Below are 13,630 nucleotides of genomic sequence, written 5' to 3' on the forward strand. Positions count from 1 at the left end.
ACTAGTGATACAGCAAGATTTACCTTTTTCATTTTTTTCACTGTATTTTTTTTATTTTGTTGATACTTTGCTCTTTTATATTAACCATGAGCTATCTGTAGAAAAATTCTGCATCACTACATCACTTTTGTTCAGGAGATGCTTAACTTTAAGTACATAAACTTCAAGGGTGCCAATACTACTAGGCGGCACTGTATTATATACACACACACACACACACACTTCTCCGTGCTCTCACGGAAGGCGGTCGCATTTCTCTCCCTCTCCTCTCCCTCATCTTCCCTGCTTTGCTCCTCTCGTCTGTCTACACTTTTGAGAGACACACTCCGCACTGCTCTCCAAACTAAAAATCATGGAATTGATAAATTGGTCTCTCAACGCAATTGACACAATTTTCTTGACGAGGAGCCTGGGTTCAGGGGAAGCAGCCTGTCCTGCCGGAACATTTGCAGCTGGCTACACGATGGACACGTGGGAGAAGTGGTGGGTCGTGTGCCTGGCGGTTCTTTCTGTGGAGGACATTGAAGACATCTACCTATTCGGAACCATGATTACAGGTCTTCTGCTGATTGGATTAGGCATTGCCCTGGTTTATCAAGGAAATCAGAAAACGGTGACTGCTGTCAAAGCCCCATAAAGCTGCCCGACATGATTGAAGCGGTGGGCAGAGCTGTCGGCACTCAGACTGTGGCTATTCAGAACTTGAACTGCAACATGGATAACATCATGGAGAAGCTTTTGGCTTTGCAAAGGGTAATGGATCGATTTGGAGACCAGAATGGACACAGTAGTCGTGTAAAAGAATGCGTCTACTCGCCCCAAGACCAAACAATCCCAATCTTTTCTGCTTTCGGCCCCCTCAGACAGTACTGGCCTCAGTCAAGGCCGTTGCTGGAACAACAACTCCCCCTGAAGATCACTACAGTGAGACGCTCTTGCATTCCTTCCCCCACTTCCCACGGTCACCGCTTTTCACCCCCAGTGTGACAAGCGGGTGCACGACCAGCACCGTCATGGCTGCAGGAATGGACGGCTGCTTGCTTCCGCTGGGTTACCTCCACCCCTCCAGCTTTGCACATCTAGACACTGAAATTTTTGCCCATTCTTCTTTGCAAAATAGCTCAAGCTCAGCCAGATCAGATGGAGAGCGTCTGTGAACAGCAATTTTCAAGTCTTGCCACAGACGCTCAATGGGATTTAGGTCTGGACTTTGACTGGGCCATTCTAACACACGAATATTCTTTGATCTAAACCATTCCACTGTAGCTCTGGCTGTATGCTTAGGGTCATTGTCTTGCTGGAAGGTGAATCTCCTTCCCAACCTCAAGTCTTTTGCAGCCTCCAACAGGTTTTCTTCCAGGATTGCCCTGTGTTTAGCTCCATCCATCTTCCCATCAACTCTGACCAGCTTCCCTGTCCCTGCTGAAGAAAAGCATCCCCCATAGCATGATGCTGCTACCACCAAGTTTCACAGTGGGGATGGTGTGTGCAGGGTGATGAGCAGTGTTAGGCTACGTTTACACTAGACCGTATCTGTCTCGTTTTCTTCGCGGATGCACTGTCCGTTTACATTAAACCGCCTGGAAACGGGAATCCGCCAGCATACACGTATTCAATCCAGATCGTGTCAGCTCCGGTGCTGTGTAAACATTCAAAATACGCGAATACGCTGTGCTGAGCTCTAGCTGGCGTCTCATTGGACAACGTCACTGTGACATCCACCTTCCTGATTCGCTGGCGTTGGTCATGTGACGTGACTGCTGAAAAACGGCGCGGACTTCCGCCTTGTATCACCTTTCATTAAAAAGAGTATAAAAGTATGAAAATACTGCAAATACTGCCCATTGTGTAGTTATGATTGTCTTTAGGCTTGCCATCCTTCCACTTGCAAGTAGTAAGTGATATGCGCTGGGATCTCTCACACAGCGGCTCAGTCCCGAATCGTGGCTTGTGCACTTCACTCGCGCGCTGTGTGAGCTGCGCAGGGCCGGAGTGCGCACCCTCCAGAGGGCACTTGCTGTTCAGGGCAGAGTGATTTGGAGCGCAGGATGCCTGCGGAGCCGAGCGTATCCGCGTATTAGCGTTGCTGTGTGCACGGCTAACGGTTTTAGTGTAAACGCGAATCGTTTTAAGAACGTTAATCTGATGATCCGCTGATTCGACGTAATGTAAACGTAGCCTTAGTTTTCCACCACACATAGCGCTTTGCATTTAGGCCAAAAAGTTCAACTTTGGTCTCATCTGACCAAAGCACCTTCTTCCACATGTTTGCTGTGTCCCCTACATGGCTTCTGGCAAACTGCAAACGGGACTTCTTATGCCCGTCTTTCAACAATGGCTTTCTTTTTGCCACTCTTCCAAAAAGGCCAGATTTGTGGAGTGTATGACTTATAGTTGTCCTGTGCACAGATTCTCCCACCTGAGCTGTGGATTTCTGCAGGTCCTCCAAAGTGATCATGGGCCTCTTGGCTGCTTCTCTGACCAGTGCTCTCCTTGCTCGCTCTGTCAGTTTAGGTGCATGGCCATGTCTTGGTAGGTTTGCAGTTGTACCATACTTTTTCCATTTTTGAATGATGGATTGAACAGTGCTTCTTGAGATGTTCAGAGCTTGGGATTTTTTTTTATAACCTAACCCTGCTTTAAACGTCTCCAGAACTTTATCCCTGACCTGTCTGGGGAGTTCTTTGGTCTTCATGATGCTGTTTGTTCTTCAGTGTTCTCTAACAAACCACTGAGGCCTTCACAGAACAAGTGTATTTATGCTGAGAGTAATGCTAGCCGCACACTACGCCGATCCACGCGGTATCGAACCGACCCATTTCAGAGCAGACTCCCGACAGGGCACGCACATATCCCCGACTAATTCACGACTGAAAGAAAGCAGAGGTTAATATCTTGGGCCATTATTAAAAAAAATGTTCTGTTTCTGGTCCACCGGCCCGGTGAGTGCCGTTTGTGCGGGTGAAATTTTTTTAATGCCGGTTTTTGACATTTTTTTTCGGGTTCGTAAATCTAAAATCGAACTTGACATTTCCGCATTCCCAGGGCTTTCCACTAAGGCTCATACTAGCCAGCCATGACGAGTAAACACAAAATAAACGCAGTTCCCAGGGTTAAGTGTATTTTCCACAGACCACTTATTTATTCACTTTACTCAAATACAAAGTAAAATGGAAGTAAATCTTTTCTTTTCTTGCGTATTGCATCATGAGGCATTCCTGGCTTGTAAATCTCTTATTTTCGGTGCATGACACATTCACGCAACTGAGCATGCGCCGAGTGCGCACGCACACTGCATGTCGGGGCACGGATCTCCCTTGATCAACAGTTCAGTTTGACATTGTCAGTCCGTTCATTTTTCAAAAAGATAGAAGGTCACATGATCATGAAATATCACGTGTTATATGCGAAAGATATGATTGGCTATTGCTAGCGACTCTCGCCGATCAGTCTGGCTCCCGATTAGTTTTTCGAATCGGCTGTGAGACGAGTCGGTACCATCGAAAACTAGTCTTTACGCCTGACTCGCGACTTCAGTTGGCTCGGTACGCTGAAAATCGGCCTAGTGTGCGGCTAGCTTAAATTACACACAGTAGGACTCTATTAACTAATTAGATGACTTCTGAAGGCAATTGACTGCACTGGATTGTATTTAGAGGTATCAGAGTACAGGGGTCTGAATACTAATGCACACCATATTTTTCAAATTTTTATTTGTTTAAAATTTTGAAGACTATTAATCATTTTCGTTTCACTTCACAATTATGTGCTACTCTGTGTTGGTCCATCACATAAAATCTCAATAAAAAACTTAAGTTTGTGGTTGTAAGGTGGAAAAAATGTGAAAACGTTCAAGGGGTATAAATACTTTTTCAAGGCACTATCTATCTATCTATCTATCTATCTATCTATCTATCTATCTATCTATAGTTCCTCAATCAAAACGATGCACAAGAGATGCAATGATCTCATTGTCAATTGTCACTAAATCGTCACTTTGCTACACGGCAAAATTTATCGGAATTAATTTCAGGCCAGAACATGATTTATAGCACCAAGATTACTACTCTAATGCCACCAGTCGGCTGCCATGTTGCCTGTTGGAAGGGCGATGCATGACGTCATTTGGGTGCAAAGCTGAGTGTCACTCTTCAGTACTGAAGGGGCAAAGAAAAGGTCTACTCAGGTGACAATGTCGATTTTTTTTCACTATACATCTGAAATAGTGTATTAATGAGCTGCAACCCTGACTTGTGGACAAACCTGAACTCTTTACCTGTAAAACGAGGCTGAAACTATGCGTTATACTACTCGCTTGCATGCTTAGCATGCTCTCGACTCATTCATGAAAAACTTCAAGACATCACCAGGCTAGCCTACCGTAATTACCATGGTAGACAGTCCAACCTCCGCAGCAATGCAGAAAGAGGATAAACAAACAGTGCTTTACTATACAGGATTCATGTGAACATTACAGCAGGATGCACTTGTACGAAAAAAGGTGGAAATATTGCCAGACACACCCGAGCTGCTGGTATGGCTTTATTTGGTAAAATCTCGAACAGTAAAAGATACAGTATAAATAGCACCAAGGATAACACAAAGTATAAAATACACTTATTTCCAACGTGGTCCTCTTGCGGACAGCAGGAAAAATAGGACAATAATAAATTGACAATTGTATAAAACAAATGACGAAAGTCAAACAAAAAAAGCGCTAATTATAATTATCAGAGTACAATTAGATTACAGAAATGGCACCAAAATGAAAAAATTAGGCATACACACACACACACACCATAAAACTAGGTTCGGAATTTACTCCATAAAAACGGTTTCATCTGTTTCTTAAAATTATCATGTGTTTGACTACATTGCACTGATCAAGGTCAGCTTTTCCACAAATTCCTGTATACCTAAAAGAACTCCAAATGGTTTCCGTAAAGTGTGACGTCACTTAGGCCAAGTTTACATTAGACCGTATCTGTCTCGTTTTCTTCGCGGATGCACTGTCCGTTCACATTAAAACGGCGGGAAACGGGAATCCACCAGAGCCCACGTATTCAATCCAGTTCGTGTCTGGTCCAGTGCTGTGTAAACATTGAGAATACGCGGATACGCTGTGCTGAGCTCTAGCTGACGTCGTCATTGGACAACGTCACTGACATACACCTTCCTGATTTGCTGGCGTTGGGATCTCACACACAGCAGCTCAGTCCCGAATCACTGCTCGTGCGCTTCACTCGCGCGCTCTGTGAGCTACGCAGGGCCGGAGTGCGCACCCTCCAGAGGGCACTCGCTGTTCAGGGAGGAGTGATTTGGAGCGCAGGAGGAAGCGCTGAGCCGCACTGAGGTTTATTTACACATTTCAACCTCCTTCAGGCGCTTAAACTCAGTGAGAACATGAACATCACAGCCAGGTGTATTTATTTGCTGGAGAAGGTGTTCGCTTGCCATCCTTCCACTTGCAAGTGGTGAGTGACTTGCGCATGCCCGATATGCACTGGGATCATGTGACGTGCCGTCTAATTAGTCATGTGATTAGCGTATCTGTGTATTGGTGTTGCTGTGTGTACGCGAATCGTTTTAAAGACGTTAACCTGATGATCTGCTGATTCGAAATAATGTAAACAGGGCCTTACAATACACGGCTGTATTCAGTGAAATGGACCATAGCGCCAGCGACATTTCTTCACCGATTTCCTCAAGTATTTCGGACAATGACACGAATAACAATCATGAAAAACAAGCATTACCATATCAAGTAGTTACCCACAAGTAAACAATAGAGACGTTTTAGTCAGTCATTACCGAGGCTTTTTTGACAACACTAAATCAAAGGAAGACACTCAACAAACATCAAGCTGATTGCTGATGCAGCCAAGTATTATGTTTATGCCCAGATTAACTCAAAATAACAAATCACGCTTAATAAAAAAGTTAGGGAAGACATGCGTTTTCTTACCCTTTGAACTTCTCTTTTGCAGACTACTGATCGTGTTATCTCGTTTGTCTTGATCGCTTTTGGCTGAAGATTGTGGGAACCGCATCTGGATTCAGCGCTGGCTTGTACATTATTCCCAATGCCCGGTGCATCAGAGTTGTTTGAGTGAAACAATTTTCTTCAAAATGTTCCGAGTACACAAGCTGCGTAAAGCAGTGTTTGTTTGCCCTCTTTCTGCGTTGCCAAGGGGGTTGGACTGTCTACCACGGTAATTACAGTAAGCTAGTCTAGTGACGTCTTGAAGTTTTTCATGAATGAGTCGATAGCATGCTAAGGAGTGCTTATGCTGCCAGGAACGCACTTGCCTCTTCGACAGATTTAAGCAAGTTAGATTGTATGCAGATCTGTTTGTAGGTAGTCTAGCAAGGTTACAGTCCACAGAATGAGGCCATCACAGTAGCACTACTTGTACTGAGGATATAAATATGAAAAAAAGTTACCTCCCCCATTCAGTCACATAGGAGTACATCAGCTGTTCACGCTTCCCTCACTGTTTATCAGCGACATCAGTATTATCTTTCCCCCTCCACTTTTTTGTTAGAGAAATGGAATTTCAAATGGTTTTTCATATAAACTTTTAATGAAATAATCTCCAGCCAGGGGCAGCTTCAAGTCTTACTCACTGTCCGGAGCTTCCGTGTCTTGCACTCAAATGACAACAGAGCATTGCCAGAAACAATCAGGGGGGAATTTTCTGATTGGTTAAGATATTTTCAATGGCAGCCTCCATGAAATTGTCCATTCTGCATAGAAACTGGCTTTCAGAGATGGATATCTTAGCTGTGTGAGCTCCTTATTTTCAATTATTCACATGAATTTAGTTTATATCATAATCCATCTTCATAACCATCTTCATAACATAAAAATGTTTCTTTTCTTTTAATTCGTGGAATTTCTAACCTTTTTAATGCATTTAAAAAAAAAAACCACACACACACACACACACACACACACACAACACAGTAAATAATAAATATACAATAAATAGCCCTGTTTCACAACTGCAGTAATCCATATTATGTCAAGAACTGCTTTTGTCATTAATTGTTTTTAATTAATAATCAAGAAAACAAAACCACTGAATTAGATGTGTCCAAACTTTTGGCTGGTACTGTATAGTTTTATTCCAGGCAAACAATTTCCATAATTAATTTCTCAAAAAGTTTTGCAAAGTAGAGCATCTCCATATAAAAAGTGTAAACTACATGGTTTATATGCAAGTATACATGGAAGGAAACTAATCCTGTGATGAACATGTATGACATACCTTTCCTTCAGAACTTTGATGGACTCCTGTAGTGTTCTCTGTTGCTCACGTAAATGCTGATTCTTGTTATAAAACTCCTCCAGTCTTTGTGCATCACTAATGGAGAAAACACAACCAGACAGATTCAACAGGGAGAAAGGGGGGGGGGGACCTGTCTTTATAAACACATCCTTGGCATCACGGTGGTGTAGTGGTTAGCACCATCGCCTCACAGCAAGAAGGTTCTGGGTTTGAGCCCAGCGGCCAGTGGAGGCCTTTTTGTGGGGAGTTTGTATATTCGCCCTATGTTTGCATAGGTTTCCTCCAGAGTCCAAAGACACGCGGTTAGGTTAACGTGGGGTGGCCTTGGGCTGAAGTGCCCTTGAACAAGGCACCTAACCCCCAACTGTTCCCCAGGCACTGGAGCAACTGCTGCCCACTGCTCTGGGTGTGTGCGCTCACTGCTTCAGATGGGTTAAACGCAGAGAGGAATTTCACTGTGCTTAAGTGTACGTATGATAAAATAAAGCTCTTCTTTACTTTGTAAAGACGATGTGTACTTTCATCTAAAATACCCCAAAGACCACTGATGGAACATTCTAGGGTTCTAACCAATTTATACAGTGCTCTCTGAAAGTATTGGAACACCAAGGTCAATTCATGTGTTTTTGCTGTACATTTTGCTAACAAACTTCATTATCAGTTAGTTGAGCTGTGTTATAAAGCATGCTATGGGGTGCACTACATCACTTAATAAAAACAGATTTGATTGAATTGGTGGAGCACAGAGAAACTTTTTCCAGTACTCTACCCTGACTCAGAAGTTGTAATACAGTATAATTTGTTTCTGGCAATGTAAGAAACAGTGGAAGCATGATGTCCCTGCCTGAACCATCCATACTAAACACACTTTAATGACCTTATCCGGTTTTCTGGCTGTATTACACATTTATGGTCATATATCTAACTAATGAATGAGAAACATTTTCTCACTTCAGAAACACCACTCATGTCAATGTTGGGCAACAAGCAGCAAAGCTATTTGAATCAATTAACTTGTAAGAAGTTGCACGATTTTTCCAAACCAACAGAGTTGATCAAATATTCTTGGCATATGCAATATACTGTATATGTTTAATATGTCTTGTGCACCAAGTCATCGAGTCTCACTCCTGCTTTTGGTTCACACCGAAATCATGATTTGCCCTGTGCATGCACACATAGCAAGTAAAATTAATTTAGCATCAGAGTGTTTCAGTGAGGGAAACAGGCAGCATATATTTACTTCCCCCTTATTCTGAATTTGTCTGAACAGATGAGGGCTTGAAATACAGTTGCAAAAAGCGTAGTAAGTAGTGTGACTGTGGCTGGAGAAAACTGCTGCAAAAGCAGCACATCACTTCTCACTCTACCGATCCCATGGTGCTGAAAAAGACGACAGCACCGCTGTTTTGGACAGCCAAAAGCAGCGTGGCTACGAGGCGAGGCTCACTGATTATACACAGCTGGAGCACTATAATTGGCACCTCACCTCAAGCCTCCTTGAGGAGCCAGGGGAGTATAAAGCAGTGCCGCTCATTTCAGAGGTTAGTGAAGCTCACTCTGTGCACAGTAACTCAATATTGCGCTCTGTCTTTGCTCAGGGCACCTCGTCCACGACAAGGAAGAAAGCCTAGAGCCGCTCATTCTCCACCAACAGATGCAGCCGCCTTCACGGCTTCTGAAAGTTTGCCGAAAAACCCAGGTGCAGCCAGCCCCTGCCTGCGACCCTGCCACTGGCCAGCTCTGGCCCCTCAGCAGCTGTACAGATCTGAAAAAGTTAATGCTGGCTAAAACAGAAAGGTGTCAGCATTAACGTTTTCAGCAATCTGTGCTACAGTAGCTCTTCTGTGGGACTGGACCCACAGCTAGCCTTCATGCTCCATGTGAATCAGTGAGCCTTCGACACCCATGACCTGGTCACCGGTTGTCCTTCCTTGGACAACTTTTGGTAGGTACTAACCACTGCATACCAGAAATGTCCCACAAGATAAGCCATTTTGGAGATGCTCAGACCCAGTCATCTAGCCATTACAATTTGGCTCTTGTCAAAGTCACTCAGATTCTTATGCTTGGCCATTTTTCCTACTTCCAAAACATCAGCTTCAAGAACTGACTGTTCTCTTGATGCCTGATATTGTCATGATCCACCCTGGACTTCCACTCCGGAGATTTACTAGCTCCCAGTTAAGCGCAATCTGGATCCGGGACTTCCATCTTGCTGGCATTCACTTCCTGGTCTGCTCTCTGTGCCATTTTTGCTTCTTGGATTTTTGCTCTCTGTTTTGCCTAGTCTTGGCCACAGTTTTTTGCACTCACGTTTTGTCAGTTTATGTTTTTTGCACTATGTTTTTTTTGTCTCCAGTTTTTGTCAGAACCATTTTTCATCTTAGCACTGTCTTTGTCTACCTCGTTGTTGTCTGGATTATTTTTTCTATTTTTGTTCGCTGACTCTTTTTGGACTTTTATTAAGTCATTTTTTATTCATTGGATTTTCTGGTTTGTGTTCTGTTATTGGATCCTAACTCACCACATCTCGTCACCCCTAACAGTACGTTCTGGCCAACATGGATCCAGCAGAACTTAACCATCTGAGAACGGCTATGCAGCAGCAAGGAGCCCTCCTTGGGACCCGCCAACAGGAACTCAGGCAGATCACTCAGAGCCTGGCCACTCTGTCCGACTCACTCAAGCTCCTAGCCACACAACTCCAGCACTCCCAAGCCGTGCCTACCCCTGCCCAGCTGACTCTTTCTTCACCTCCTGCCACCGCTGCTCTCCACGAACCAAGACTCCCTTCACCTTAGCCCTATAGTGGAGAACCAGGTACCTGCAGATCTTTGTCACAGTGTTTGCTGATCTTGGAGCTTCAACCTCTAGCTTTCCCCAAAGAATGCTCCCGGGTAGCCTATACCATCACGCTCCTCACCGGGAATGGGGGACGGCGGTCTGGGACGCCGACGTGCCCTGTTGTTCCAGCTTCAAGGAATTCTCTGAGGAAATGAGGCGAACATTCGACTGTTCTCTGTCCGGCCAGGAGGCGGCAAGAGAGCTCATGGAGATGCAGCAGGGGTCCCAGTCTACCTCGGATTATGCCATCGAGTTCCGGATGCTGGCAGCGTCATGCGGTTGGAACGAGTGCGCTCTGGTCAATGCGTTCCTGCATGCCTTATCCGACGCCATCAAGGATGAACTTGCCTCATGGGAACTGCCGTCGGACCTCTCCAGCCTGATGGACCTTGCCAATCGTATTGACGCGCAACTTCAACCCCTCTCCACCACCCGTCTCGTCCGTCGAACCCATGCAGGTAGATCGGGTACGGCTTGTTTCTACTGTGGTCAGCAGGGACACATCTGCCAAGCCTGCCCGCTAAAAGGATGAGCCCACCAATGAATCAAGGGGCCCTGGTGGGCAATGCTCAGAACCAGTCCCCTACCGACCGACCATTGCTCCCAGTCATAATCACCCTCAACAATAAGCATCACCATCTTCAGGCGCTCGTCGACTCGGGGGCGTACAGGAACCTAATCTGCTCCGCCACCGCCAAGGATCTCGGAATCCCGTTACTCGCCCTTGAGGTCCCTCTCACTATCCTGACACTCAATGGCACTGGCTTGACCACCATCACTCACCTCACCACCCTGCTCACCCTAAGGATTTCAGGCAATTGCTCCGGAACTATACAACTTCACGTCATGAACAACCCTCATGTTCCCATTATTCTTGGATTACCCTGGTTGATGCAGCACAACTCCACTTAAACTGGTCTGACCACACCATCTTCGGCTGGAGTCCTTCCTGCCTGGTCTCCTGCCAAACCACCTCAGCCAGCGAGTTTTCCGACCTTTCTCATGTGCCTCCAGGATATCTGGACCTCAAGCCTGTCTTCAGTAAGACCCGAGCAGTGTCCCTTTCCCCTCATAGGCCCCATGACTGCGGTATCGAACTCCTGCCAGGGACGGCGCCACCCAAGGGACATTCTCTACTCTCTTTCCCCCGCCGAGAGACAAGCCATGGAGAAATACATCACTGAGTCTCTGGCAGCTGGGATCATCCGCCCTTCCTCCTCCCCAGCAGGGGCAGGATTCTTCTTTGTGGAGAAGAAAGACAAGTCACTCCACCCCTGCATTGACTATCAAGGTCTCAACGCCATCACGGTCAAGAACCGCTACCCACTACCGCTCATGACCACAGCCTTCGAACTACTCCAGGGAGCTAAGGTGTTCACTAAACTGGACTTATGCAACACCTATCACCTAGTTAGGATCAGGAAAGGGGACGAATGGAAGACGGCCTTCAACACCACCACAGGACACTAGGAGTACTTTGTAGTCCCTTTCGGCCTGACTAACGTGCCCACGGTATTCCAGGCATTGGTTAATGATGTCTTGAGGGACTTTAACACCTTTGTCTTTGTTTACCTGGACAATATCTTGATTTTCTCTCGCTCCCTGGAGGAACATCGGGGTCACGTCCGGCAGGTTCTTCAACGCCCGCTGGAGAATAAGCTGTGCGTTAAGGCAGAGAAGAGCGAGTTCCACCAAGGCTCTGTCTCGTTCCTGGGGTTCATCATTTCACCAGCCAAGATCCAGATGGACCCCCTCAAGCTGGAGGCAGTCACTGACTGGCCCACCCCATCTTCGAGACGAGAGCTCCAGCACTTCCTGGGGTTCACCAACTTTTACAGGCATTTCATCCGCAACTTCAGCACGGTGGCCGGACCTCTCCCAGCCCCGACCTCGACCAAGACCAAGTGGGGGGAGGAAGCAGAGACAGCTTTTTCCAGTCTCAAGCACAGGTTTACCACAGCACCCATTCTCACCATACCCGATTCTACCAAGCAGTTTATCGTCGAGATTGACGCCTCAGAGAGTCAGGGGTCAGAGCCATCCTATTCCAGAGGGCCAACAACAACAAGGTCCACCCATGCTCCTCCTTCTCCCGCCAACTATCCCCAGCCGAACAAAACTACGACATCGGCGACCAAGAACTACTGGCCATGAAACTAGCCTTGGAAGAGTGGAGGCACTGGCTCGAGGGGTCTGACTTCCCGTTCCTAGTCTGGACTGACCATAAAAACCTGGAGTACCTCAAGTCTGCCAAACGTCTCAACTCGTCAAGCCCGCTGGTCTCTCTTCTCCCGATTCAACTTCACGCTCTCCTACCGCCCAGGCTCCAAGAATGGAAAACCCAATGCCCTGTCCAGGATGTTCTCTTCCCACCGTCCAAGCCACCCGAGATCATCCTTCCTCCACGCTGCCTGGCGGGAGCTGCCATTCTAGAAGTTGAGACGCTCGTGCAGAAGGCCCTGGAACAGGACCCCGGTGAAGATAACTCCAACAATATTCCTCGTAACCATCTGTTTGTTCCCCGTCATGTGCAAACTCAGGTGCTGCAGTGGGGTCACGGTTCCAAGCTGGCCTGTCATCCGGGAGCCGCCCAAACCCTGGCTCTCATCCAGCAGTGCTTTTGGTGGCCATCCATCAAGGAGGATGTCCAGGAGTTCGTGGCAGTCTGCGACACATGCTCCCGGAACAAGACAGCCAATCGACCCTCTGCTGGCTTACTAAGACACCTTCCTACTCCGCATCGACCATGGTCTTAGATTGCCCTGGACTTCATCACAGGACTCCCCGACTCAGGTGGCAATACATGCATCCTCAGTCATTGACCGTTTTTCTAAACCGTCCATTTCATTCCTCTGCCTAAGCTCCCCTCAGCCAAAGAGACCACAGAACTACTCATCCACCACGTTTTCTGCCTACATGATCTGCCGACATAGTTTCTGACCAGGGTCCTCAGTTCACAGCACAGTTCTGGAAAGCCTTCTATAAACTCATCAGGGCCACCTGTCGTCACTCATCAGGCTTCCACCCACAGATCAACGGCCAGGCAGAACAGGCTAACCAGGCTTTGGAGGTTGCCCTCAGGTGCATGGTGTCCAGGGATGCCAGTTGTTGGAGCAAGTACCTACCTTGGATTGAATACGCACATAACACTCTCCCTTCCTCTGCCACAGGTCTCTCTCCGTTCCAGTGCTCACTAGGGTACCAACCACCACTGTTCCCCAGCCAGGAGGAGGAGGTCGCCGTACCATCAGCCCAGGCCTTTATACACTGCTGCATGAGAACGTGGGCATTGGCCTGGAGAAGACTCATTCACTCCACACTCGCATCCAAGAAGCAGGCCAACAAACGTCGCTCCAAGGCACCCACCTACCAAGTGGGTCAACGAGTTATGCTCTCCACACGCCACCTGCCACTTAGGGCCGTCTCTCGCAAGCTGGCACCCAGGTTCCTTGGACCCTTCCTCATCAAGAAGGTAATCAACCCATGTTCCG

The 13,630-nt window shown here is 46.8% G+C and overlaps 1 protein-coding gene across 2 annotated transcripts in view; it reads right to left on the minus strand.

Annotated features, from left to right (window-relative positions):
* The window catches only part of rbbp8 (retinoblastoma binding protein 8), a 125,306-nt gene that overhangs the window by 100,791 nt on the left and 10,885 nt on the right, over nt 1-13,630 (minus strand). For both annotated transcript variants that reach the window (XM_060921404.1, XM_060921402.1), the window contains exon 3: nt 7,272-7,367. In XM_060921404.1, the coding sequence (XP_060777387.1) occupies nt 7,272-7,367 (96 nt within the window). The remainder of the gene's footprint in view (nt 1-7,271; nt 7,368-13,630) is intronic.

The sequence above is a fragment of the Neoarius graeffei genome, chromosome 5 (assembly GCF_027579695.1).
Source record: "Neoarius graeffei isolate fNeoGra1 chromosome 5, fNeoGra1.pri, whole genome shotgun sequence".
Lineage (NCBI taxonomy): Eukaryota > Metazoa > Chordata > Actinopteri > Siluriformes > Ariidae > Neoarius > Neoarius graeffei.